Genomic DNA, 26604 nt, shown 5'->3' with positions numbered 1-26604 from the left:
AAAGTCCTCTGAAGGACTGAAGGCTTGGAAAAGTGGCAGCCAGCTAAAACTCAGAGGCGAGACTGTGGTGGTAGCTGCTGTCTGGTGATGGAGGGATGGCAGGCTGATTTCCATACCTTTGACTGAGAATATCTAAGCAGGTTTTCAGCATACGTAATTTTTAAAATTTGGCTACCACGCTGCTAAACTACAGTTCCTTACATCTGTTCCAGAACAGCTTCCTGCTGAGATGTCCTGGAGAACCCCTTCCACCATTTTCTGAGCTTGCTCTTCTGCTGGGGGGCAGGGGAGTGCAAAGTATTCCATCTCCTCTTTGGACACAGGGTTCATCAATGTCATGTCAGACCCATAAAAGTCAGAAACAAAAGAGTCAAGAATATGGAAAAAAATCATCTGGATATTTCAGGGATTTTCTTGCTGAGTTACTCAGCTGCAGCCTCATAAGAAAATATGAAAAACTTCAACAATTTTCCAACTATGTTTTCATTATTAGGGCATCAAAATCAAACATTACAGCCAAATTTATTAGCTTATAATATGAAAGAAAGAGGGAAATTTGCTCTCAGGCAACAGCATTCCTTTCCTTGGCTTAAAAATAAACCTTTACACTTCCAGTCAGAAAGGAAATGATGGGAAATTGAGACTATGATGCAAATGTTAATAAAGCTCCAAGGCAGCAAGTGCATGTTTAAAAACAATCATGCTGTAGGTATAGTATATAGAGCATTGGTTTACATTACCATAATACCAAAGCTAATCTTTCTACAATCTTTCATAAAGCCTTGAAAACATATCTTAAATTACACTGCTATTTGTAAAGAAGTTATCTAACAAGCAAATGAAAATAATCCCTTCTTTTCTATTGTTTTGCAGTTTGATGTTTTTGCATTATTTTTTGCCTGCATGTATTTATCCCTAAAGATACATTCTCCATAGATGTAGCAGAAAAGGAAGGATAAGTTAGGAAAATACAGATAGAGCCTCATTTGAACTTGTGTTTATTCTGTATTTTACATTTATTCAAATTAATTAGGAATAATATTCCTAGAAAGCATAGACAAGGAGAAATGGCCTAATTGCATAACAGTAATTCTTAAGAATACTTTACAATTTAACTTGAAAAGATCAGGGAATTTTCCTAATTATTGACAATAATTCTGACTTTCAAAGCATTAATGAGGATTCTAGTTCACTGAAAATCACATTAAACTACACTGTCAAAATTTTACCAGTGTAAATGCAAAAAAAGAAAATTATTTCATTTTTGACATTTTTGACACTCCAAGAATTATAGCAAGGGGTTTGATTCTTTTGGAAATAAACACATGATACACCAAGTCTAAACATTTCATGTTAAGACCAGTCAAATTAGGTTTTTTAAAAAGTGAAGATTAGTGTTTTGAAACAGAAAAACCCAAGATCTGCCACTTAGGAACAGGATTAGCTGCTTATATCTGAAGTTTTTACATGCCTTTTTTTTCTCACATTGCCATATGCCTCCAACTGAACTGAATGAATGGTCACTTCCTTTGCATGCCGGAAGCTTTTTCTATACTTTCGGTGCACCCACAAGGACAAATAATCCTCAGATCCAGAGGCACTAAAAACCGGAATTTTTGATCAGGGTAGACATCATGTGGCTGGCTGCCGGGTGACAGGATCATTTATATCTTGCAGGGAATAATGTTAAACACAGCATAAGTGACCTGTATGGCTGAATGCGACATGAAGGGACTGCTAAAGGCAACACATTTTTTTCTCATACTTCCTATTCTATATTACATTGCCATTTCTTCTTGGCAAGAGGTTTTTTGTTCTGGGTTTTTAAATCCTATCCTCACCCCTGCTCTTTCATTCCCTTGGGCAAAAATCAGCTGGGCTATACAAGACTACAGATGAAGAAGATCCTGGGAAAGCGTTCAATGCCAGGCTGGATGGGGCTTTCAGCAAGCTGGTCTGGTGGAAGGTGTCACTGGCCATGGCAAGTAGGAAAGAATGCAATGATTTTTAGGGTCCCTTCCAGCCCAAATCATTCCTTGATTTTAAGCAGCCAGTTGTCCTAATAAGCAACAAAAAAGCCAGGTGGAAGGTTGCACAGCACATTTTTAAAATTGTCATATGCTGACCTAAAAACTCACTAATGCTGAAAGAGACAACTCTGATGTACTCTCTGCCTTCTTTCTTAGCCATGAAAATGTCATAGCAAATGGCAAATTGAAAATGGCATGAAAACCAAGCCAAATTAACCTGAATCACAGACTAGGTGCATATTGACCATCACCCACAAAGATTGCAGCAGTAGGAGCTGGCAGATGAGGATAGCGTTGGGTTCACACATCCCCTTTGCTAGCACCACACTTTTGTACCTGGCCCCTCATTATAGATCTGGGACTCCTGTGGAGAGCACTGCAAGGTCAGCACTGCTGCCCTGCAAACTCAATTTGAAGGATGTGGGAAGAAGGAAAGATACAGGGATAGCAGCAAGTAACTAAAGAGAGTAGGACAGAAATGGCTCTTTGTGCTAGTAATGCACCTGAAAAACAGTCAATAAAAATATACCTTTACAGCACAAGTCCTACTAGGAGGAAAAGGAAAAATAGAATTGCTCTCCTAAGCTTAAGAGAGAGAAAGAGAAGTTAACTATCAAAGGTTTGTAAGACTCTTGAGAGCTAAGACAGATCTATAGTGGAAGAAAACAGTGCAGTAATAATAATGCTTATTCAATATTTCTGCAATTTTTCATTCTGAAAGATACACTGGTATTATGAACCTCTTTTTCTGGCTAGAGAATCAAATATGAAACCTTTAACCTACCCTTTCAAGAGAAGCGCAAGGCTTGAGAATGTTGAATTTAACCACCTTTGTGTCCATTGTGAGAATGTCTAATCTAGAGTATAGTTAATGAATACAGCTTGAAGGAAGGGGGAAATCAAATTATCTCTACTGTCCCATTTTTTTCCCAAATTTTTAAGGCAATTAGCCTCATTACCAAATGTGCCCTTATAGCCACATTTATTTTAACTGCCTCTTCTGTTAAAAATGCCATTTTCCATTAATATGTAACCAATAATCAACCGGCTCTCTAAGGTTTTCCTTCTGAAGACAAGTATCTGGAAATGGGATCAGCATGGCAGACATTGATCTCACTGGTGCAAAACCAAGAGAAGTCCCCTTTCCCTGACTGTCTCCTCTCCTCCACAGACAATTCAACAAAATCTTGGAGCTTTTTTTTCTCTTTTCACCTATTGTTCATGCTCTTAAAGTTCACTTGACCTTATTTAATTCCCGATGCTACATATATTTGGACACATAATGTTTGGGCAAAGGGAAAATGTAACAGGGCATGACTCCTGTGCAGTGCCAAGAGACAGGCAGTTACAGACACTTGGAGCAACTGCAATGAGAAGACTCCTATTGTTTTCACAGTCTATATTAACTGGGGTTCAAATCCTGAAACATGGCTCACTTTCCATGCACAAAACACACCAGCTGTTTCAGGTGTAGGAACCAAACTCATGCTGACAGTTGATCACAGTTTGCCAGTCATTAACAAATAGTACCTATGCCATTTTCTGCACAAATTACTGTAATTACTGACAGTAGAACAAGGTATTTAATCTCCTAATAATGCAAATGAAAATCATGTTCCTGTAGATGAGCACATCAAGATCTGCCTTAAAGTATTTTTCACTTTTTGATGAAACATTAATTTTTTAAGTCTTTGTACTATGTAAATCTGTGCTTTTCCTGCCATTTTTTTTCTCATATAGATTCACTTTTGAAATCTACAGACTTGACACATGAGAAAATTATTCAAATTCAGGGAGAAATGCTATTTACTTTGTAAAACATTAGGTAATATATCTTTAAATGAGTATAGCTGGTTCTCTGCTAAGTTGAATGGCTCTTTTGGACAAATATTTAATAATTTGTTACCAAAAAAATGGAGATAGAAGGAGCAGTCTGTCAGTTTTGGATCTGTTTAAAAACCATACCTGTCAAGGACAGACTCATCAGCCTCGTTTATTTGTCCTCCATCTGATGAGGGAAATCTAACCTTTATCTTCTCATCCCTGTTGCAAAGCTGAGCAGAAATACTTTACTAAAAAGCTCTGTCAATTATGTTAAAGCTTGAAAATACAAAATGAAATCAAAGTTCATCTTGCAGCCTCTTATCTATTTGCAATCAACCTGTAAACAATCAATCTGTCATCCATTCAGTTACTTCCTTCTTAAAACCATAGAGCGAAATCAAGGCACAAATGTACATGTAATTTTGCTTTTTTATGCAAGGCAATTTATGGAGCCATGATATTAAAAGTTGAACAGGTATATAAATGATACAGAGGAGGAAAAGAGATGGGTGCTTATTGAGCAGAAGTAATAAGGCAACGATACTCTGAAAATGGATTCATGAGTCACTGCACTTTGCTTTGATTTTTTTTGTCTGTCTGAAACTGCAGTTTGGTCCCTTAGTTCAGTATGTTGACGATGCTGTCTTGCAGCACTCTAGGAAGCAAAGTGAAGCAAAAATGTTTTATTTGCCAGTGAGAAGTACCCTATACTCTCACAGAGTAAAATGAGTAAAGTCAGACACATGTGCCTTTCTAAGAAAGATGAGGACAGGACCTCTAGTGACTGGCCAGGGGGTAACAGCTTTAAACTGGAAGAGGGTAGATTTGGACTAGACATTGAGAAGAAACTCTTTATTGTAAGGGTGGTGAGATGCAGCTTGCCCAGAGAAGCTGTGGATGGCCCACCTTGGATGATGCCCCATCAAGGATGGGGGTGTGTTCAATGGAGGTCTGAGAAAGCTGGTCTAGCTGAAGATGTCCTTAATCATTGCAAGAAGGCTGGGTGTAGATGACCTTTACAGCTCCCTTCCAACCCAAAATATTCTTTAATCATCGTATGACTCTATGACTTCTCAGAAATTATGTCAAATATTTGCAAAGGGAACTGCATTCTAGCATAACTAACTAGCAAGATAATATGAACTCACATTTGAAACAGAATTACAGATTTTTTTTCATACTGGTCCTAGACCATTAAAGATTTTCTAGGAACGTGTGCTTAGCAGAATTGAAATGCAGAGTAACACTTAAAAAATATGGTTGTTCAAGCCTGAGAAAACACTACAGATTTTCTGTGAGTAAGAGTTTCCCTCTTAATGAGATCTAGCATAACACAAGACCCTGCTGTGAGTCCCTTGAGGGATTCCAGCTAGGAGGAATATTAACGTGGCCTTTCTATCAGCTGTTTCAACTAATAATAAACACTGAACTTTCCTGCAATGCCAGAGCCAGGGTCAGTCTCTGGGAACTATATGTGCAGCATTTCCAGTAAAAAATAAAACCCTGGGGGAAAGAATGAATGTACTACTATCTTGATTTATTCACGGGCCATTTCTGGGCTCCATTCGGAAAATTTAGGCAGATATTTGGATGGAAAGATTGATACCAGTGAGACTCACCTGAAGTCTACAAGACTGATTTTAGGTGTAAAGAAACTCAGCTCTGATTGGAGCTGGACAAAACTGTTTATATGAACTCAAGACATAGCATTAAAAGACTTGGCACAGTCCAAAACAAAGGAGTTTTTACCAGTCTCCAAATACTGAAACATGCTGTGAAAACACCCTTTGGTGAAGAACCAGCCACTCACAAGATCAAATTGTTCCTAAAGCATGATCCCATCTTGAGCAACAGAAAATTTGAAAAGACAGAGAAATGCAGATTAAGATACCAGATTATCTGTTCTAATAGTCATTAATATTTTCTCATACACAGAAGTTTTTTCTAAAATGTTTTATCCTTCCTAAAGCAAAAAAATATGGAAAAGAAAAATATAAAATTACTATTGAGGACAGGCAAAGGATGTGGGTTTTTTTGTCTGGAAGACACCCTCTTCATTTCTGCAGATGGAGAACTTAAATAGCCCCATGACTACTCTTTGTCTTCAAAGTATAGTGAAATGAGAAATTTTTTTTATGAATCTTGGGACAGGAAGAAACTCAATGGATCATTATTTTTCTCAATCTGAGGTAGAAGCAACTACAGTTGCACTGTGTCTAACAAATGGCTGCCTAGCATACCCAGTATTTCCCATGCTACAGACCTGATGTTCTCCCTGGTAATCACAATCCTCACTTCTTCTACATCTAGTACAAATCTTGTTTATTATTTATCTATTAAATTTTGTTTCACACCCTCCCTAGGGAGCACAGAGAGCAAACTCACTCTTCAAAGATGTGCTGCAAGGCAAGATTGCTATCAGGTGCTGATAAACTGCCCCCCACCTCCCACTTAGTCTTTGGTATTTCAGATAAATGGCTTCAGATCACTCATTTATTCATTGTAGGACAGGCTTTCTAAATCTCTGATCATTTTTACAGCTTTCCCCTGGAATCTCTCCAACTGGCATACACCCTTCTTGAAGTACAGAGCTCAAAGCTTTACCTGTGCAAGATGAAAGGAATGCTCCTATGTCTTTGTAAACCATACCTCAATTTATAAAACTAAATATATTATTTGAATGCTTCATCACAGCAGGATGTATTAGAGACAAGATGTTACAGCTAACAAAGTTCTAGCTACTTTTCCACATTATTTTCCTACAGTTTTATGTTAGCACTATTTAGCAGATATGTGGTTATTTCTACTGAAAGCACCTTGCAGTTGACCCTGCTCAATTACATCTTTGCTTCCTCAGCCCACTTTCAGTGTTGAACCCTCCCAGCACATGGAGTCATCTGAGAAAAAGGAGGAAACGTTGCAGAAGAGAAGTATGGTCTCTTCTAGTTATCATTACTCTACACCCTTTTTCTAGATGCTTATAAAGAGATTTCCTACTTTTTCAAATATTCTTCTGAGATTCTAAAAATACACTGATGGCTTCACAGTCCCTCGGCTCCTCTTGTTTTCAGTTCATTAAGGATGCATTTTCTGCTTCATCTTTCCCGTTTTTCACTTTACCTTTTCCCCACAGGTGCTCAAGCCTGACCAATGTCAGCACTCAAATTTCATCACATAAATTCTGCTGGTCTGCCATCAAGACCATCAGGACCTGTGAGTGTGTGAGTATGTAGCTTCTCTAAGTGCTGACAGACCTATTGCTTCTTCATTTGAGGCTGAGATCTTGTCCCTTTGTTGCTGATTTTGATCATGATAGCAACCTTGCAAGAGATGACCTTTCTGTGAAAACTGATGCTAGCAAAAAGGTAAGCACTTTTCACATCTTGTCTTGAAAGCACCTATGATCACAACATCTCTCTGTAACTGCCAAGTGCATCTCTAAAATTACAATCCTGCATTGCAGAGGGGATCTGATTTGCTATAGTAGTATTTAAAAGTGTAATTTAAAAATAACTTTCAGAAATTTGGGCTATGACATTTGATAATAATTTGAAATTAGAAATGATACACATCTGACCTACAGACTGGAGATGAGATTTACCCCTGGCCTACCATTTACATTGAGTTTATTTTTCAATTACAGTATATAAAATGCAAATATGCCAACAATAAACAATTTTACTAAATTATTTGCTGTAATTTTGTTTCCTTATTTCAGTTCTCTCTGTTGGAGTGAATAATATGCCTTTGTATTAATTTCATAAGACAACCTACAAATTGTTTTGCATAAGACACACAACAAACAAAAACCAAAACACAGTTTTGAGAAAGAAAAGTCTATCGTATTCTTATTTGCAAGTACCACTTTCCAAAATAAACATGTCAAGCATATCTTGGGGCTATCGTTCTTTTAGCTTATGCAATGTATCTTTTATCATATCCTAAAGAGTTTTTGTGTCATTATACCCTTTTTTACATGTCACGAAGCTCCAAGATCTTGCTTTGCAACTGTTTCTTCCTATCAAAAAATAATGATAGCACAGTTTTTGTTTTAAAGAATCCAAGAGCCAGTTTGTTATTTGTTCATATAAGCTATTACTCAAAATTCAGAAGCCAACATCCCAGTTAATGAACACAGAGCTTTGTGCTCTTGGAATATTTTGGATATAATCCCTAGTGTTTATGGCTTCACAGAGATTTCCTCCACAGATATAATTTGCTTTTTCAAGCTTTCAGAATTGCATTTTTCTCCAAAATTAGCCACTAAAGATATAAGCATTAAGCTATCTCCTTGCCTTTGTTATTCAACAACAGCCAAAATCTGCACTGGAAGATTTTTTTCATCTATCAAGCACATCAAAAGCTTAATGTTGAGAAAAATGTATCAACTTGAAATTGGACCAAGCAGCAGAATTTCTGACTGAAAAAAATCTTAAGTGAGTTTCTGCAAGGTAAGAAGAACAAGTGACACTGTCATAAATCAATGGCTTTACTGCCAGCTCAAAAGAAGAATTGAAGAGCGACTGCCTACATGTCAGGGAGCACAAGGGTTTCACACAGCAAGACTCTACTTTGTTTCTGTAACAATCTCACTGTGTCTGCAACAGAGGAACCTTCACTGCATATAAAATTCAGCTGCCCTTTGGTACACGTCACTGATGTGGAACAGGCAGAAACAGAACATCTTTGCACTGGAGTCCCAGAGCCTAGACTTCTTGGTCTCATATCTTAGGACAGCCCAATAGTAAAGAACGACCATCTGCACCAACAGGGTGTTCCATGGCAAACAGCAAAGGGTCTTCCACTCAAACTCCAGAAAACAGCTGTGATTTCTAGGAATTCTAACACCATGTTTAGAGACACAAAACAAACAAACAAAAAAAAAACCCAAACTGATGAAGGAAAAGCAGCTCTTCAAAGCTGTTGGACAAATGTTCTAAAATAATAAATGGTAAGTCAAAGATGAAATACTATTGAGAAATTTTTATTTGATTAATGTATCATTTATTTTTTTAATGAAGGATAATTGAAATTTCATCTAGAATTTGGAATACTGAAAGCAAAATTAGGATGACAGACCTGCAGAAACGACTAAGGTAGTCCAGAAAGGACTAGAAAGAGCCAGATGAACAACTATTGCAGTTAATCACTTTGGTGTTTTTCTAAGACAGCTATTCCCTTCAGATGCTCAGAGATGCCTTAATGTAACTATTTACTTTTTTTTCCCAACCAGTGCAAACAAAAGAATAATACTGACAATCTAAAATAATTTTAAAATAGGTTGTATTATGATATTTTATTTACCACATTACTTGAATCTCTAAAGATGCAGCAGCTTTGTCTCTCAACTATGAGTAGAATCTGTAATGCCATTCTCAGAAGACTTAAGATGCTGTCTGCCCATGCTTACAATTACAGGGCAAAAAGAGACAAGAAAAATGAAGAGAAAAAAGGAAGAGCTACAGCTCCTCATTCTACAAAAATTGAATTAAATACTATTTATTCTTTCAGAGGTGCTCTTCATGACAATGCAGTATTTTGCTGATGTGTGATATTTACCAGACAGCAGATGTCTTGAGAAAGATCTGGACATCTAAAAACTATCAAGAAGACAGACCTTGCTACACAGATAATTAACTTAACAATAAAGGATGAAAATACTGTTCCGTAGTTTCGTGTATTTGAAAAAAATCTGCCTAATTTGCACATTAGGCTTTACATTCAGAAAAGGATGAAGGTCTCCAAAGAAGGAAACATAAGGATTTTCAGACTACTCAGGTGAAATAAAATACATTGTGTCAATAAACACATTCAACATAGCAGGCTAATCTCCATCTTCTGTGGCATCAGGATGTCAATCAGGTTCCAGCAACAGTTGTCATATAACTTTTGAAAAATTAATATTAAAGTGATGAAAGATCAAGCATAATAATCATTCTCTAAAATTTACCTGAAGAATTTAAAACAAGGATCAGATAGGTAGAGGAAAAAGGCCAAGAAAACTGCCACTCCCTAGGAAATTCTCACTACTCCATTAAAAAAAAAGGAAAAATGATGTTGACCTCCTGTCTACAGAAAGGTTTTTTCCATACTCAGCCCAGTAGATTAGCAAATGATGCCACACTGTCCTTCCCTATCTTTTGATTTATTGTGCATCTGGAAATACTGATGAGACAATTAATACTCACTACACTGTCTGCTGCACCTCCTGTCCTCCTGATGAAAACAGCAATGGCAAACCTAATGAAAGGGATCTTCTCTAGCTCCCCTTTTAACTCTTACACACCACTCTAGAATGGGAAGGGAAATGATGAAACTATTTTCTGACTCAGAAATTTACAACCTAGAGGAAAAAAGGAGTACAAAGTCATGCTATAATGACAAAATTATGAGACTTACTGTATTACATTTAGTAAGGAGAAAACCTTGGAACTGAAAAAGAAGCTGGCCAAGATCCATGGGGAATTTTCCTTACACTTGGCATAGACAAAAAAACCAAACCAAAATGGCACTTAGTCTTTGGGATTTTTAAAAATTGCAGAGAGTAAAAGGACACACTGTCAAGTAAAATCCCAAAGCACACACATCACAGTTTTTCATCCAAGCCCGAGACAAAAGATGTTCCAAGAAACTTTTCAGCAGCATGCTGGAGATCATTATGTAACTGGGAAATCCATTTAGAAAGCAAGTTCCTTTGAGGCATTTCCACAAGGACGGGATAAATCAAGTGCAGAATTTTTCAATGGCCTGCTTTACTGTCACCCAGAAGGATGCCATATGAACAAAAGCTGGAGATGCATCCATCTCCATCTTATCCAACAGCTGTGCACAGAAATTAATAAAACCTGTCTCTAAAGGAAGCAATCAAAACAAAAAACCAAACAAAACAAAAACAAACCCAAGCCCTACATCTTCCTTCTCTCAAATTTTCAGAAAGAAGTTCACTGAGTTAAACCTGTGAAGGTGACAACGACAGTATCAGGGGAATCTATATGTCATGCTAACAGCTCTTGATTTGCAGCAAAAGCCTCAGAAATAACTTTGACCACAGCAAAAAGGCCACCATCCCATGACAGAATAATAAAAAAACAAGGTCACACTGGAACACCATAACCTTTGATGTCTCTACTCAGAGTTGATGAAATCATGGCAACTGGATAATAATACACAATTCTTACCTAATTCAGAAAGAAGAAGCACAGAAAATTCTGTCAATTGAAATGTCAACAATCTGCTTAGCTCCAAAGATGGTTGAATTTGGTCTGATGTGACACATTTTCATAGCACCATCTTCTGCCATTTAACTCAATTGTAATGAAAAAGATGGTAGACTTTTTTTTCTTTCTCCACTGAAAACAAAAAGCAACCAACCAAACCTTATTTTTCTTGAAACAAAATCTCCAGTTTGTTGGCATCCAAGCCTACCTGCACATCTATCTTTCCCTGAGTTGCTGCTTTTTGCTCTATTGCAGCCACAGTTCATTAAGATGAAATGTGTTCTGCTGAAGCTGCCTCATCAGTAAGTATTGCTGAAGCAATTTAGTAATGATCTTAATGCACAGTGCTGAATTTTTATAGCCATCTCAATTGGCTATTAAAATACAGCACTGCACTTGAAAATTGCTACTGCACCACTTCAGAAATAGTTATCCTGATGGAGCTGCAAAAAAGCAATGTTCGTATCAGTGGAAATCTTTGTGAATGATTTCTAGAAAATTTTATTTAAAATCCACTATGAGATTAGATGTTCATTTTGCATATGAACACAGGATTCTTCAGAAATGCTTGTAGAGTTCTTAAGAGCTTAATGGTTTCAAGGGAAAAACAGACAAAATACATACATATAGTATTGCTGCACAGTCTTCCCAGACATATTGTTTACTTCTTTTCTGCTAATGGAAAATGACAGTTAAATAGAAAAAAGGAAAATCATAGTCATCATGAAAATATAAAAGATTTCAAGCAAGTAATATCCTACAGTTCACAAGAGAGCTCCAGTTTTAAGGGAGACGACCAGCCAGAAGGAGGGCTTTTGAATTCCCTTTGAAAATAACCTTTTTGATTTGGAAAATATTTTCTTTAATGACTGACTACTAATCTCCAAAGATGGTTAAATTAAGTCTGATGTGAGGACAAGCTGATTCCACCACTTCCTGCCATTAGACTGCATTTTTAACAAAAAACATAACAGATTTACCTTCTTTCTCCAGTAGAGACAAAAAAGAAAAAGCCTGAGAAACTAGAACTGAAATGTCATTAGAATAATAACTATTACTTTGTGAAATTGTATACAAGGACTACTTTTCCTCAGGAATGGAAGGAATCACTTCACAGAATCAATGTGCGATTTTTAAAGAAAAGCTTCATAGATGGTAACTTACACAAATGAAATAGCATGTCTTTACTGACCAAAGTCAGATAATACATTTGGTATTTTACTTTTACCCTAAAAAAGAATATGATAATAGCAGCTGCATGCATTTATCATCACTTAAATTAAAGAAAGATCAGGATCCTCAGTCTGGGAAATATGAAGGTGCAGATAAAAGCTACCACTTTTACCACATCAGGCACTGGCAACACAAATGTTTCAAAACATGGCTGGAAAACAGCAGAGGCTTTTATAGCACTTTTATCATGGTGCTTTCTAATTTCATGATTTTCAAGAGAATGCAATTTTCATGTGATAAACTATTAGATACTCACACACTCTTACACTAGACAATCCTAGCCTGCAGGGAAGCCATGCTTTTAGTGATGTTAACTTATAAATGATAGTTTGAGCCACTATCTTAAAGCTGGAAGAATATTTATTAGTGTTTGATGGAGCACTTTCTGCTAATTGGAGGAAATACGAGTTCCTTCAAGCAAAGACATTTCACAATAAAGGGTATTTTACTTTCAACTGTGTTAGTTTCTATTTATACTTGAAATAAGTGATACTTCAGGTTACAATAATATGAAGTGAAGCATTTAAATTAGAGTTGAGAACCAAGATAGTTTGTTAAACCCACACTTGAGAAAGTTTGCTTGCTTCCTCATTTTTATATGATTCTATCTTTTAAGTTGCTCCATTTCTCTCTGTTTTAGATAAGGATTCACAGAGCACAAAAGGAAGAGAACATTGAAAACCAGAAGTAAATTCACAGCTGATAGGATCATAAGAATGAAATTCTTCAAAGACCATAAGAAAAGGTTCTGTTCAAAATGTACAAAAATGATTTTGTTGAAAAACACTTTGGACCTTACAAAACATAATTTTTTAATTAAGAAAATATCTGACTAACTTGTCATAAAATCCCCTATTCCCACATGCTAAAGTTTGCTATGGCATATTTAGTGTCTCTTAAATTAGAGAAAATAGATCATTTAAGTAGTAGAAGTGATAACTGCAATAAAAAAAAGAATAAAAAAAAATATGTACCATCATCAGTCTGAAGCAAGCACTTGCAATCAGTTATCAAACAGTAAGATCTGAAAGCTCTCACTATTCTCTGAAATTGGGAAATAATTAATTGGGGTTCTTTGTTTGCAAAAAACCCTTTCTTTCATTTTAAGTGCTGCAGCTATTACCTGAGATAAAAAGGTAACTTTTGACTTTGCTTTGCTAGGTAAAAGTTGTAAGTTTTCTCCATTCCTTACTGAAAGCAGCACTTTTTTTAAAAATGAACCCTCTATTCTGATATTCTGAATTGAACACTTTTTTTTTAGCAGGCATTTTGAAACACACATCATTGAAGTGTACTTTTGTGACTATTTCAGTTGTCACTACAAGCTGGGTTACTATCCATGCAACAGAACACACAAGACATTTCCAATAAAGCCATCAATTCAAATTAAAATACATCTATTCTCATGAAAAAAGTAGCATGAACCTCTAGGAAACTACAGACAGTAATAGACTAGAGGACATTTCACTAACAAGCCAAGATAAATCTACAGTGAAATCATACCATATATTGATGGTGAAAATTTTCTGCATCTTCCAAAGAAAATCTCGTAACTTACCAGTGAGTTAAAAAATACACAAATTAGACCATACTGATTCTTTTCCTAGTATAGTAAGAAAGCTTCATTACCATCCATTGACTTTAGTCAGTGACATCAAGAATAAACCAAATAGTTACAGGAAAAGAAAATCTACCATGTGCCACAGAGTCGCTTCAGTTCAGCACAGAACACAACGAAATGGGAACTCTGGAACTGATTATGCCCAATGACATAGTCTAACATTTAGACAGATACACATAACTCTCAAAATAAATGCACATTATGCCCTTTATATTAATCCTATCTTATTTTTGCATATTTTATTAGATGTCTGATTTAGGAGCTTAGTCTTTGCTGATTAAGAAATTTAAGATAAGAAGAACAGCCATCCAGAGGGAGATACAAAATGGGGCTGAACAGTGCTTAAGAGATGCATTAATTTTTAATCTGAAGCCCCAAAATATAATCACACTCCAAATGGATTAAAAGAAAAGTTTTGATATGGCCCTAATTCTAAGAGCAGAAAGAGCAAAGAATGAAATGTCCCTAAACATGATTTAGTGCCCAAAGCTGTGTGAGGTGGACCTCATAGGAATGTGTCACTGGCTGAATTCATCAGGAATGAGCAAAAAGTATGCTTTTAGAAACCAAAAAGTGAGACAGCTGCTGGTGTGTCCAGAGCGTTTCATCTAAAACGTCATGAACAGAAGGGCAGCTCCAGTCATCGCAGCAACATCCTGACACAGCTCAAACACTGTAATGATAGGCACTATTATCATCAAGGGTGTGGGAAAGTAATCCTGTTTCTCTATGACTTTATATCCAAGCCACGAGAAAATCCAGATAGCAAAATTAGGTGTCCTTCATGTTGTTCCTTTTTTTTTGGGTGTTATTCAGTCTGACAATTTTCCTCTGAAGTTTCCTGGTATTCAGCTGTTCTGCTTCACATACCCTGAACTTCATTTCTACAGTTCTGATGTCTTTTAAGACACCACATTTCCTACAGAAGTGAGGTCAAAAGTTTATTATCTGATCTGACAGTGCTGTAGTTACAAGAATCCTTATTTTCTGCCCTTTTTTCCCCCCCGTTCAGGTACATTATATCAGACTTAAATTACCAGCTAGGTACGCAGGTAGGCAGGTAATATTTTACATGACCTCTGTGTTTACCCAAGTTTCTCACTGCCAGAAATCTTCTACATGGTAGAAATACATTTAAAAATGTATTTCTTCTAATGGTAGAAGATCATTTATAAAATGAAATTAAAATGAATCAAGTTTAATTTCTACTACTTTTACATCAGCAAAGTAATTGTGCATCATCACACTACTCAATGCTTCTGGATTTAGTAAAAGTATATTTGGAGTGTGATAGGAAAGCATGAAAATCTTGAGGTCTATGAAACTACTTTGGTTTAAAATTCTTCTAATGCAATGAAATGGGAGAGAGCACTGGAACCCCTGAACAGTGACTGAAGTTCACAATCCACTGCCTATACACAGACCTTTGCAGGGTCTTTCAGGCAGCTAATGCACAAATTATATTACAAAGCAGACAGCATCATTAAACTGCTTTGTTTTGAATGCCTGCATTTTGCTCTCCAGAAGCAAACACTGCAGTGAGTGCAATCCATTCTCATTACTGCTAGTCTTGTTTCAATACAGACAAAGAAAAGCATATTACTTAATGACAGGATTTTCAGTAGTGTCTAAATCCCAGTGATTTAAATAAGAAAGCTGCAAGTATATCTTTCCTCTGTTACAGCTGTCAGCCACAGTAGAGATGCTGGCTGCTAAAATCTGCAGTGCCCTGGGAATGACTGAAACAAAACATCCACTGTTGGCCACTCAATCCTTTGCAAAATCATACTGTGAATTGTATGCCTGCCTGAAGAGACATGCAAGAGGCATACAAAAGACAATCTCCAAAGCACATGAAAGAGAGTTAGCAATTACCTTCAAGACACAGACTGTGGCTATCTGCCAGTATTTGCAATCAGGTGTGTCAAAGTGATGATCAGCTTTAAATGCCTGCACAGCTGAAGCTCTCTTTGAACCCTTGATTTTCCTATTACACAACTCATTGTGTCTTTGTTTACAGCTTCTGCTCCCAAAAATAAAACTAAAGGCTTAGCACACATGACACTAGCAGAGCCTTTTTGTGAAACAACAGGAACAACTGCATGGGGGTCTGCATTTAGAAGGGACCTCCTGGCAGCACAAGAGCATGCCCTTCCCCCTGTTACACACTCAAAGCCATCTCCAGACAATGCTTATTTAATATATGATGTTTAAAACACCTTCACCAAATTAATCAATGTCTTCTATATGGTAGTTGCTAGCAACAAAAATAAATGCCCATTAAAAAAACCCAACTAACCTCTATGGACTAAACTTGTAAAAGCCCTCATACTGAATATCTCAGATGAAATTAAAAGGACCTCTATATATAAAGCCTTGCAAATTTCCTTCTTTACCAACTTCAAGGGCTGAAAGATATAATCTAATACACACAGGCAAGTTAGGGATCTCTGAGTTTACCTGGCATTAGGGTTGCCAAGACTTGTTTTCATGTGGTGAATTCTCAGGGCAGTAAGGAATGAACTCAGTAAATGCTGGGTTATATACTGACAGAGACAGTCAGGAAAATAATTGAAAAGATAATTGCTATTCCAATTTTGGTATGCAACAACCTTCTTGTCTAAAAAATAGATTTACTTTCTTTACTGATTTTGTGAGTAGGAAAGAAGGAATGGTGTGGAAGCTACCATGCTAGTTTTCAGATCCTGCTCTGGACACCAAAACATCCCAATTTCACTCTGAGAAGTAAGAAACACTGTTTATATAAATACTAAGTGGTTCTTATGTTGCATAGTAATGGTGTGAAAGACCTGTTCACAGATAAATCACCTGAAATATGAGGAGATAAGCATCACAGGAGTGACTACAGCCAAGAGTCACGGGTTTTATTCTCAACTTCTGCTAAGAGTTTGATGCCTTGCAATAGATAATTTCTTCATGGAAGATTTGAAAAAAATCAAAGGAAATATGCTCTAGATATTAAAAATAGTATTGGTAAGGTTTTTAGTCCCAACTATAAATTATTTATTTTCTTCATTTTCCTTTCTTATTTCTAGAATACAGAAAGCCTAATAGAGCAGGCTTCCTTACTGGCTGAATTATGAAGGTAAAACCCCTGGCTTTTGCAGAAAACTAGTCCATAAACCTATTTTTTATCCAAGTTTCCAGCTAACTTGTTCCTACGAAAGTGAAAATATAAAAAAACATATTCAACTTAACAATAAAATTTATTATTTATATCATTATCTGTAGTAAACTTCATATAAGAATATAGATGCAAAATCATATTTGCAGCTGTAAGAAGCAAAAGCTTTTTAGCTTGCCCTAAAAGGTATCCATTTTTTGGTATCCATTCTGTTTTATGAAAATAACTGCAAAAAGAAATAGTGTCAGGCTTACACTCAAAACAAACACAATGCAAACCCATTATTAGATAATGATTGCCTCTCTTGTCCATTTTCACGATGTAGCAAAAATTTGGTCATGGTGAATAATTTTTACTGCTTCATCACAACCAGAAAGGACAAGTTAATTTTAGTTTCTTTAGCCTTAGGTCTCTCAAAATGACTATCACATCAGACACTTACTTTAACTCCAAATCTTTAAAAACACTGCCTGCATTTCTACTCTGAATTCACATGCATACAAAATACCATTAGAAATGCTTTTCTGTTAGAAAAACAATCCAGCATCATAACTGACCACAAGAATCCAGACTTTCAGGGATTTACCATTAGATGCTTGTTTAAATATATCTTACTCTTCTCTAAGAGCAGAGCATAATGAATACACTGCAGTGTCAGAGTGCACTGTTTTCAGTGTTGCACTATCTTTGTTGAGTATTAGAGGTAAAGCTCAACAATATGTCTCAATATATTAAATATACTCCACTACTACTATTAAAAAACCCTATGGAGAAGGAAATTATAATATTCACATGAGAGAACATGTAAGGGAGAACACTGAAAAAGCTGTAGATTATTTACTATAGATAAAATAGGGTGAGTAATCTCATGTGCACTGCATATATTAAGATAAATGCAAATGTCTTCATTTCATAATACGTATATATCTATATATTTATCAAAGACCTGCTTATAAAATAGCTATTATGGATCAAAATAATTAACTGCTGTTCATTCTATTCACATGTACCATGAAAATATGCATTTTCTTTGTCCAGAAATTAGCTATGAAGAAAAATGCTTCCTGAAAGGAATTTGGCTTTTTGTTCTGTAACCAGAAAGTTCTGCTGGAAGCAATAAAGCTCATTTAGACTAGTGAAAGTTTTGTGCTACATTTCCACATAATTTTGTTAAAGAATAAAATAAAATTCTTCTACGCATCTGGCTAAGTTGATATTCTTCATGTTCCAAAGATAACTAGAAAAAAACATAATGAAAGTAGAGAGGGCAAGCTGGATAATCAAAAAACCTTCTGAAAAGATGAAGAATTCAGAAACTCCACATTCAACAGCACCTTAAATCAAAGGTCTGAGTAAAGGAACTTTAAAGGTAGTATATGTGCTGCCACATAGTATCTCCATGTGTCCTTAGAAGGTAATGAGAGAGTAAACATTGAATGAAGAAAACCACAACTCCTTGAACTCCTTTATATTTCAGGAAGAGATTAACCATGAATTCAAGTTCTACCTGCCTAAATGAACTACATTTCAGTATTTGACATGTCAACCAATTAGCAAATCAACAAGGCCAGATGCCATTTAAGCTACAAGAGAGGCTAAACACCAAGTTTAAAATGGACGCCTTTACAGTTTTCTTATCTACCTTTCGGTCCTTTGAACAACTTGATCTCTACGACGGTCTCCAGTATAGGTCTCCTTCGCCGGACGTACAATCGCACTATGGAGCCGGCCTCCTTCAGGGCCTCCACGGCCTTGCTGTGTGACACTTCCGACACGTCAACCTCGTTCACTCGCAAGATGCAATCGTTGACCCTACAAGAAAAACAAAGAACCAGAGGTACTGAATGCTTCAGCTGTTACTTTGAGCCAAAGTTTTGTCAGCAGTGCTGTAAAATTAAGATTACTTCACTGGGAATCTCTGAATCACAGAGCTGGAAGGGACCTGCAGGAAAGACATTTTGTGCTGTTCTTGTGAGCCAGGGAAGACTTCCTAAAGACAAGGAAAGCCCCGTATCTCTCTTGAGGAAGACACCAAGGCCATCACCATGACAACATGATGAGAGAGAAAGTTAAAAGATACGGACTTTAGCTGGCTCACAGAATGACTTGGCTCCTTGTTTACCCACTGAGAACTTTGTTTCTTTCTTATGACCAATGGGCAGTGTATGCGTCTGTTAAGTAAATGTAAGTATCTTGAAAAACTATAAAGGCAACATAATAAATCTCTTGCTATAATAAATCTCTTTTATACAACCTTCTGATGGAGTCTTGGTGCTTTGCGTTGTGTTGTGCTCAGGGACCCACAAGGATCATCAAGTCCACATCTGCCAGATGACAGACTTAGTGCAATATGCTTCACAAGCAATGAGACAGAGCACTCAGTCCTTCCAAAAGCCCTACCTGATTCAAACTGGAGTCTACCCAATCACTCATACCTACCATCCTCCCTCAGAAATTTGGGGTACATGCACTATAGTGATAGAAATAAGTAATCATTTGTCTTTACAAACTTCATTTAAAGTTTTGACTAAACAACATAATTGCTTTAAAACACTCATGCTGCATGCTATTACTATGGACCACCATAGTAAGGACAACTACAGCTGGTCTTATGGAAATCTCATAGTGTGATACAAAAGCTGTTATAGTAAAAATGCTGTCCTACAAAAAGCAGACAATTTAAAAGAGAATGCGTGATGCTAAATTATTTACTCAAGTTAAATTCTGTGTTTTCAACACTGACTGTAGGCTACAAGATCTGCTATATAATAATCACAATTTCTTTTTTATTAGAATACTATTTAAATTCTCTCATAGTCTTACTTTGAGCATTTACTGCAGTATCTGAGGATGGACATATAATCACCCTCAATGGATGGTTAGATGGAGCTGCATCCTCCTCATCTGACAGATCTGTCCTAGTTGGAAAGGAAATCTACAACTTAAGAGCAGTAAAATCTATCTCCAAAGCAGCAGGCTAATGATTTAACTACTGGGCCATCTTTTCTTTGCAAATGACAACAAGTGAAAAGAACAGATTAATTTAGACTACTGCTTTTGTGCAGTACATTTCTTGTGAGATGCCTCTAAGTAGGTTGGGTACAGAAAAAAAAGGCAGATTGCAAATGAATGTGGTGTTCTGCATGTCTGAAAGGACAATCAGTGAAGCAAATACGGGTTGCTAAAAATATTCCCACTTCTGCTTTGTTTCTATACATAAAAATCAACTATCAAATGTGACTCTTTATAGCAAAAGAACACTTGATCTGGATATTGATTAGGAGTCTTAGCACATGGAGGGAGAATGAAACTTTACCTAAGTTTATCAGAACCCTGAGAATTTAGGATGGTTTTTTTCATGTTCTTTTTCTGCTGCTTTTGTTTCAAACAAACTCAAATCAAAATGACAAAAATAACACAGTTATTTGAAACTGGTCAAACTTGGAAAGGACACAAAGCTCATGCTTCACTGCTGAGAAGAAATACTGTATCACAAAGTTTCTAGGTATCATTCAAAGATTGGGTTTGGTGGTTTACTCTAATGCCAGAAGTTTCCATGGTTGGGAGGGGCTTTAAGCAACCTGGTTTAATGGAAAATGTCACTGCCCAAAGCTGGGAATGACGGAAATAAAGGATCTCTGCAGTCCCTTCCAACCCCAACCAAACTATGCTAGTATGATTCTATGCCTTCCCACACCTGTAGGCTTTTTTCCCCCACTCATGAGAAGGTTAATTTTTCATTTTTTAATAATAAATACAATATTCAAGAACATATATGCACATGCTGCAACAAAATAAACCTAAAAGCATAACAGCAAAAAAGTCAGTAAACCCAGTTTAAGAAAATTCTTTCAGATTATTAAGTGTATGGTCTTACCCCTTAGGGACAAAACTACTCTGCCCGTGCAAGCAGCTCTCCAATGCATTTTCCTGGCTTTACGTTCACCTGCCAAGTCTATGGCAAAATTTTATTTTTGTGATTTCTTTTCTCATTTATTGCTGGATATGCCCTATACCTGTAAGTTGGTTTCAGATGGTGACAGAGCTGTGCCCAGGAGAAGATCTGCCTCATAATACAAGATAACATAAGTCCAACAGAAGAGATCCCAGTAGTTTCACCAATACCTACAACAGTAGTTGTATTGTCATATAATCAGAGGAAGGTTTGGGTTAGGAGGGGTCTCATACATCTTAGCTTTTTGGTCTACCAGTGCACATTGCCAGGTCATGTTGACCTTCTCATCCATCAATATCTCCAAGCAGCTCTCCTCAGACCTGCTCTCAAATATTATGCACACACCTAATTTGATAAGAGGTTTGTAGAATCCCCCACACAGGTAACACATTAAAATGAGTTTGGCAGCTCTTCATATGGCACACTGGCTCCTCTAGGTTCTTTCACATAATGAATATATTCTACAAAAATTTTGTAGTATAAATTCAATATGAAGGACCCTGGATAGTTAAATATAGAACACATGCAACAATCAGGCAAAACAACTCATAGAAGAAATATCAGAGCTACTTTGTTAAGGGGGAAGGTCAGGGTCTCAGAGGATTACCAGTTGCTGCTATCTTCAAAGCAGATAAGGGCTTCTGTGAAGGAAAACCCCCTATTATTAAGGGTTTAAATTTCACTATATTAATCTGAATTTGATTTTTACTGTTTTCAAGAAACTGCAGACATCCTTGAGAAGCTGATAAACGCTTCAGTCAACTTGTAAGTAAAGAAGACGAGTACAGTCCTTAGGCACTTACTGGACATATAGTAGGTGACAACTGGTAATGATCATTCTGTTCCCTTGTTCTGTGCAATATGGTGCCCTGAGGGGAAACCCAAAGCAGCCTGGTGTGGCAGCTAAGAGCCCCAGAAGACCAAATGGTCCTGCCAACACACATTAGCCCACTTGCCATAGCACAGCTAACTGGAACTAACTATAGACTGAAGAACAAGGGAATAATCTGCGCTCTGTGGATCAACATCATGATACTAAAGCATTCATAGATGATTTCTAGCCAAAGCCAAATGATTTTTTTTAGTTGCCTCCTCAGAAAAACTTAAATTAATATGGAATTTCTTTATTCTTTAGTCAGAGCATAGAAATCAAGGCAAAATAGTTATAATGGGAGAATGAGTGCAAAACTATAAAATATATCAGGTAGATATACACTTCCATATATCATTATGTAGATATCAGATAGGCTACAGAGGTAAGACAAAGAAACACTAAACTTTCTCTTTATCCTTTGCTCCAGTGTCTAACCATTTTAGCCTAAGTTTCCCTAAAAAACTGTTGATACTTTCTTTCTTCCAGAACTCACAAGAGCACAGCACCTTAAGCAGGAACACAAGATGCTAGGTTGCAAGCTGAAAGGATTATTATCTTTACTTCAAGAGGTCAGCAAATAATTATAATTAGATTATCTGACCTTAAGAGAATATGTCTAATCCATTAGCTAGAGAAGGATGACTCTCTATCCCCAGCTTTTTTTTTTTTTTTTAATTCTATACACAGCCTTCCTATTCCATAATAAATAGAATTTACAGCACATGGGGTAAAAAATGTACATATTGATGCTGGCTCATATGACTTCCTTCCAAGAGGAATAATTTTTTTTTTTAAATTTTCACTAAGAATTCAGAATAAAGGCAATCACATTTACTACAGCAGTCTTCAGATTTGTCTTCAAAATCACAGAATTCAGAGCTAACACTAAATACCAATGACATGTATGCCGCTTAGGGCATAGTTTTCTTATGTATAATGATCCTTAGAGACATGATCCAATTTCTGTAGCAAATTTGTGTATATTCTTAGACCCCATCCTGACATTGTAAAGTAGTGTAAAACTTACTTCTATGCCTATTTCAAAAATAAAGAGATTATATTTATCAGTGGAAGAAAATTCCTGTCTGTTTCTGGAAGCTGGAGGGGAACTAGTGTTTATGAAAATGTCTGATTAAGGTAACAGCCAATCCTAACTCAAAATTTGACACTTATGTGATTTATAATGAAATTCCAAAAATCTCATGGTTACTACTGCAAATACTACTTGATAAAACTTATGACGGGGGGAAGGGTTTGTAACTTACAAATGACACAGTGGAATTAGAACCAAACTTAATAATAATTTGAAATCCTAGGATTGATTTTGATTTAAAAATATGTGGAAATATTTGTGCAATAAAACAGGAAACCTAACTGTATTTAACATAAAGGCACTATTTGAAGTATTGAATCTAACCTATGCTTCTAACAAGAACAGAATTATCTTTAGTTCTGAGGAAATTGAATAAGGACTAAACCCACAATGTTTCATTTCTGAGAGAAAAACATCATAATTCAAGCCTCTGAATCAATGGCAATAATCTACTGCACTGAAATAAATTCAATAAAATATAAGCTTTTCCCCAATGATGCTGGCCTGGTGCCATCCCAGCTCTTTGTGCACAACCTTCACCAGGTTCTTCTTTCATAGTCTACAAATGTAGGATTAAAACCTCACCTGCATCCCGCTCCCTTTGTCAACTCTTTACAGTCTAAATTGGCTTTCCAGAGGAGAGTCTACACCTTCTTGGCTCATCTCAAAGAGGAACCAGCCCTCACTACAGCCCCCAGACACACTCAGCATAAACACTGGATAACCAAGCAAAGCAGTCTCCTGCCTCTTCCTGGCTGCAATCACCATTGCAACAAGTTTTCAGAAGCGAGAGTTGAAAGGCAATCACCTCAACCAAGCACAAAGGCAGCTGTGTGTGTGCAAAGACAGGAACTAAGCTCTTGCACAGCATTTCCCTAAGTAGATTCACCCAGCAGATGCTTTCTCCCCTTGCACTGGCAAGCCAGTTTCAGTCTGTTGGTCCTGGGAGCCCCAAGGTTGGTGGATGGCTGAGCTAACAAGCCCTGCTGCAAAGCAGAGTGTGCTTGCTCAAGCCTAGCGCAGTGCTTGTGCAGCCTCACAGCTCATATCAGCAACTGGAATGATTATCATCCCAGAGACTGAAATAAAGAAAAAAACTCATAAAATGTTTCTCATTTAAGGATGTGCGCAGATTTTACTACAATATAGTGGAAACCCAGTCTGTCCTACAGCACACTACCTGAGTTCAGCCCACAGCCTCCAAACCCCATAAGATTTTGGAGGGGGACCTGAAATTGTGTTGGTTATCCCCACAGTTCACTCCTTTGAATTTTTCCAGTATTTTGGGTGTAGAAAATAGCTATTTACCCTTTCAAGTGAAAGTGATCTGTTAGTGGATTCCTGCCTAAATGGCAGAAGGTAAAAGATGTGGAAGAGCATCAGCAAAAGCCTGCCTGTGCAGATTCAGCTCACTCCCTCTAGATCAGGGCAGTCCCAGTCACTTTTCCAATTCCCATATCCAGGGACGGGCTAGTACTAAGTCCTACTTCTTGCCCTCTCAAAGTCCATATGAGAAATAAAAAAGTACAGATGAAATACATCCTTTGTATACCAGGAGTCTAGTGATGGTTTTGGAGGTAAAAGTGCCAACTATAATGCAGTCAAGAATTTCAGATCACATCCAGGTGGGCTATAGGCCCTACCACCAGGATCTGCAGATGCCCTACCAGAGGACTTTGAGCTTTATTTCACTTCCAGAACAGAGACTGAAGCTCGAACTTTCAGGAAATAACTCAGATTTTAGGAAATACTTCTGAATTTCAGAACATGTTATTTCTTGAAATTACTATGTTTCCATACCCTGTTAGATCTATGACCTTGCTGAGACCTGAGACACAACAGCACAGCCACAGAACTGTCATAAGATATTTACACTGCTTGTCCTTTGCTACTGCTTTAGTTACCCACAGATTTCTTTTTAAACAGCCTCTTAATGAAATGCCAGTGTATTAAAGGGCTTGCATAACAGTCACTGAATTTAAAACCCAAGTGCCTGGCTACAACATCAGTAAAAATATTAGCAGAGCACTTCCTTATCATATACAGCGTCTCTTCATCCCTCTCCTTGTGTTTCATTTATGATTCTAAGTTCTATTTTTGAAGTTGTAAGTCAGAAACAGACGGCATACGGCACTATATAATTAGGAATGGAAAAGTCCCTGCAGCCTTTAGACTCTTAGAAGAAAATATATTTAGAAGCTTGAATATCTTCCTATTCACACAGTTTCAATAGAGGATGCATCAGCATTTCCTTTTTTAAAATCTCTCCCTTTCTTTTTCTTAAAGGCCTTAAACTCAGCTGTAAGACTGCACCCCAGACACAAAATTGGCTAAAAAGCAGTTTATTTATTGTTTAAAGGACTTTGGATCCTTTCTGCATTCTACTCTGTTTCTGAGAACTTCCTGGACAAAGCTGGGGCTCTCTCTGAGTTTAGCCTTTTTGCCACTCCAAAGAGATCCTTTTGTCCTTTTAGGTGGAATGTCTTTGGAATGCCTTTATCACAGGGTGTCTGGTTTAGGGAGTGTGTGTGTGTGTATATATATATATACACACACATACTTCTTGGCTGAAAATATTCTCCAACCCAATATCTGAAATCTGACCTCAAAGATACATCATATTACATCAAAACCGGCACACTGAAATCCCAGAGATATCCAAGCCAGCACAGATACTGACAGAGTAGATCTAGAGTAGAAATCCAGCCAGTTCAATATCTTCCATATGTCTACAGCCAATTACCACAGCTAAATGGCAATATTAATGCAGCTCTGCAATGCTGAGCTCATTTAGCACTACTGTGAGCTCCTGCACATCCTGACATGCAGTGATTGATTTCAGGAGGGGATCATTAGTGGCTCCCAACAGGAACAGAAACAGAAAAGAGAGCAGTCACAAACCTTTAGTACTAAACCCTGTTCAGCAGATTAAAACCTCGGCCCCTGGTAGCAGGATTGCTGCAGGCATACACCGAGGCAGCAAGGAAAGACAGCCAGCAAGGAGACCTGCACCAGAGCTGCCCTGCTGAACATTCTGACCACATCTCTACCAAACACCCAGTGGCTCACACAGAGATCCAGCCCTTGGCCTAAAGAAGACAGTGCTGTCCCTATGGCCAGAATGATCCCACTATAGGGAAGCCTGGAACTAAAATGTGTGGAATTAGGTGTTTGCTCATCTTAAAGATAAAAGCTATGTGAAGTGATAAACCAGACCAGGGCTCCATCTAGTCTGGGTTTCTTTCCAACTGTGGTCCTTAGCAGATGGTAAAGGAAAAATATTAGCACAGTTTTTTACCCAGAATACATTTTCAGCTGCTGTACCTTCCAAAAATACTTTTTTTCTTTTTTCCAATTAATATCCCTGGATAATTTCTTTTACACTAATTTAACCTTTTTCAAAACTCATGAAAACTCAACATCCCCACTGTTTTTTTATCAATGAATCTCACAGCTTTGCTACCAGCTAAAAATTCTCCTTGTGGTTATTTCGACCTGCGGTCTACTAGTTTTATTTAATGTCCCAAAATCTTCTTGTGAGGAGAGCAGACATAGGTTCTCTGGTCATCATAATCTCCTACATGTGACGCCTGATTTTTCATCCTAAAGGGC

General features: G+C 37.1%; 1 protein-coding gene across 5 annotated transcripts in view; it reads right to left on the bottom strand.

The window, feature by feature from the left end:
* The window catches only part of LOC131571971 (disks large homolog 2), a 620230-nt gene that overhangs the window by 285187 nt on the left and 308439 nt on the right, over positions 1–26604 (bottom strand). For all 5 annotated transcript variants that reach the window (XM_058824787.1, XM_058824783.1, XM_058824784.1 and 2 more), the window contains one exon: positions 18713–18882. In XM_058824787.1, the coding sequence (XP_058680770.1) occupies positions 18713–18882 (170 nt within the window). The remainder of the gene's footprint in view (positions 1–18712; positions 18883–26604) is intronic.

Source organism: Ammospiza caudacuta, chromosome 2 (genome assembly GCF_027887145.1).
Source record: "Ammospiza caudacuta isolate bAmmCau1 chromosome 2, bAmmCau1.pri, whole genome shotgun sequence".
Classification (NCBI taxonomy): domain Eukaryota; kingdom Metazoa; phylum Chordata; class Aves; order Passeriformes; family Passerellidae; genus Ammospiza; species Ammospiza caudacuta.
Note: the sequence above shows the minus strand (reverse complement) of the source record. Positions and strands in the feature narration are given on the sequence as shown.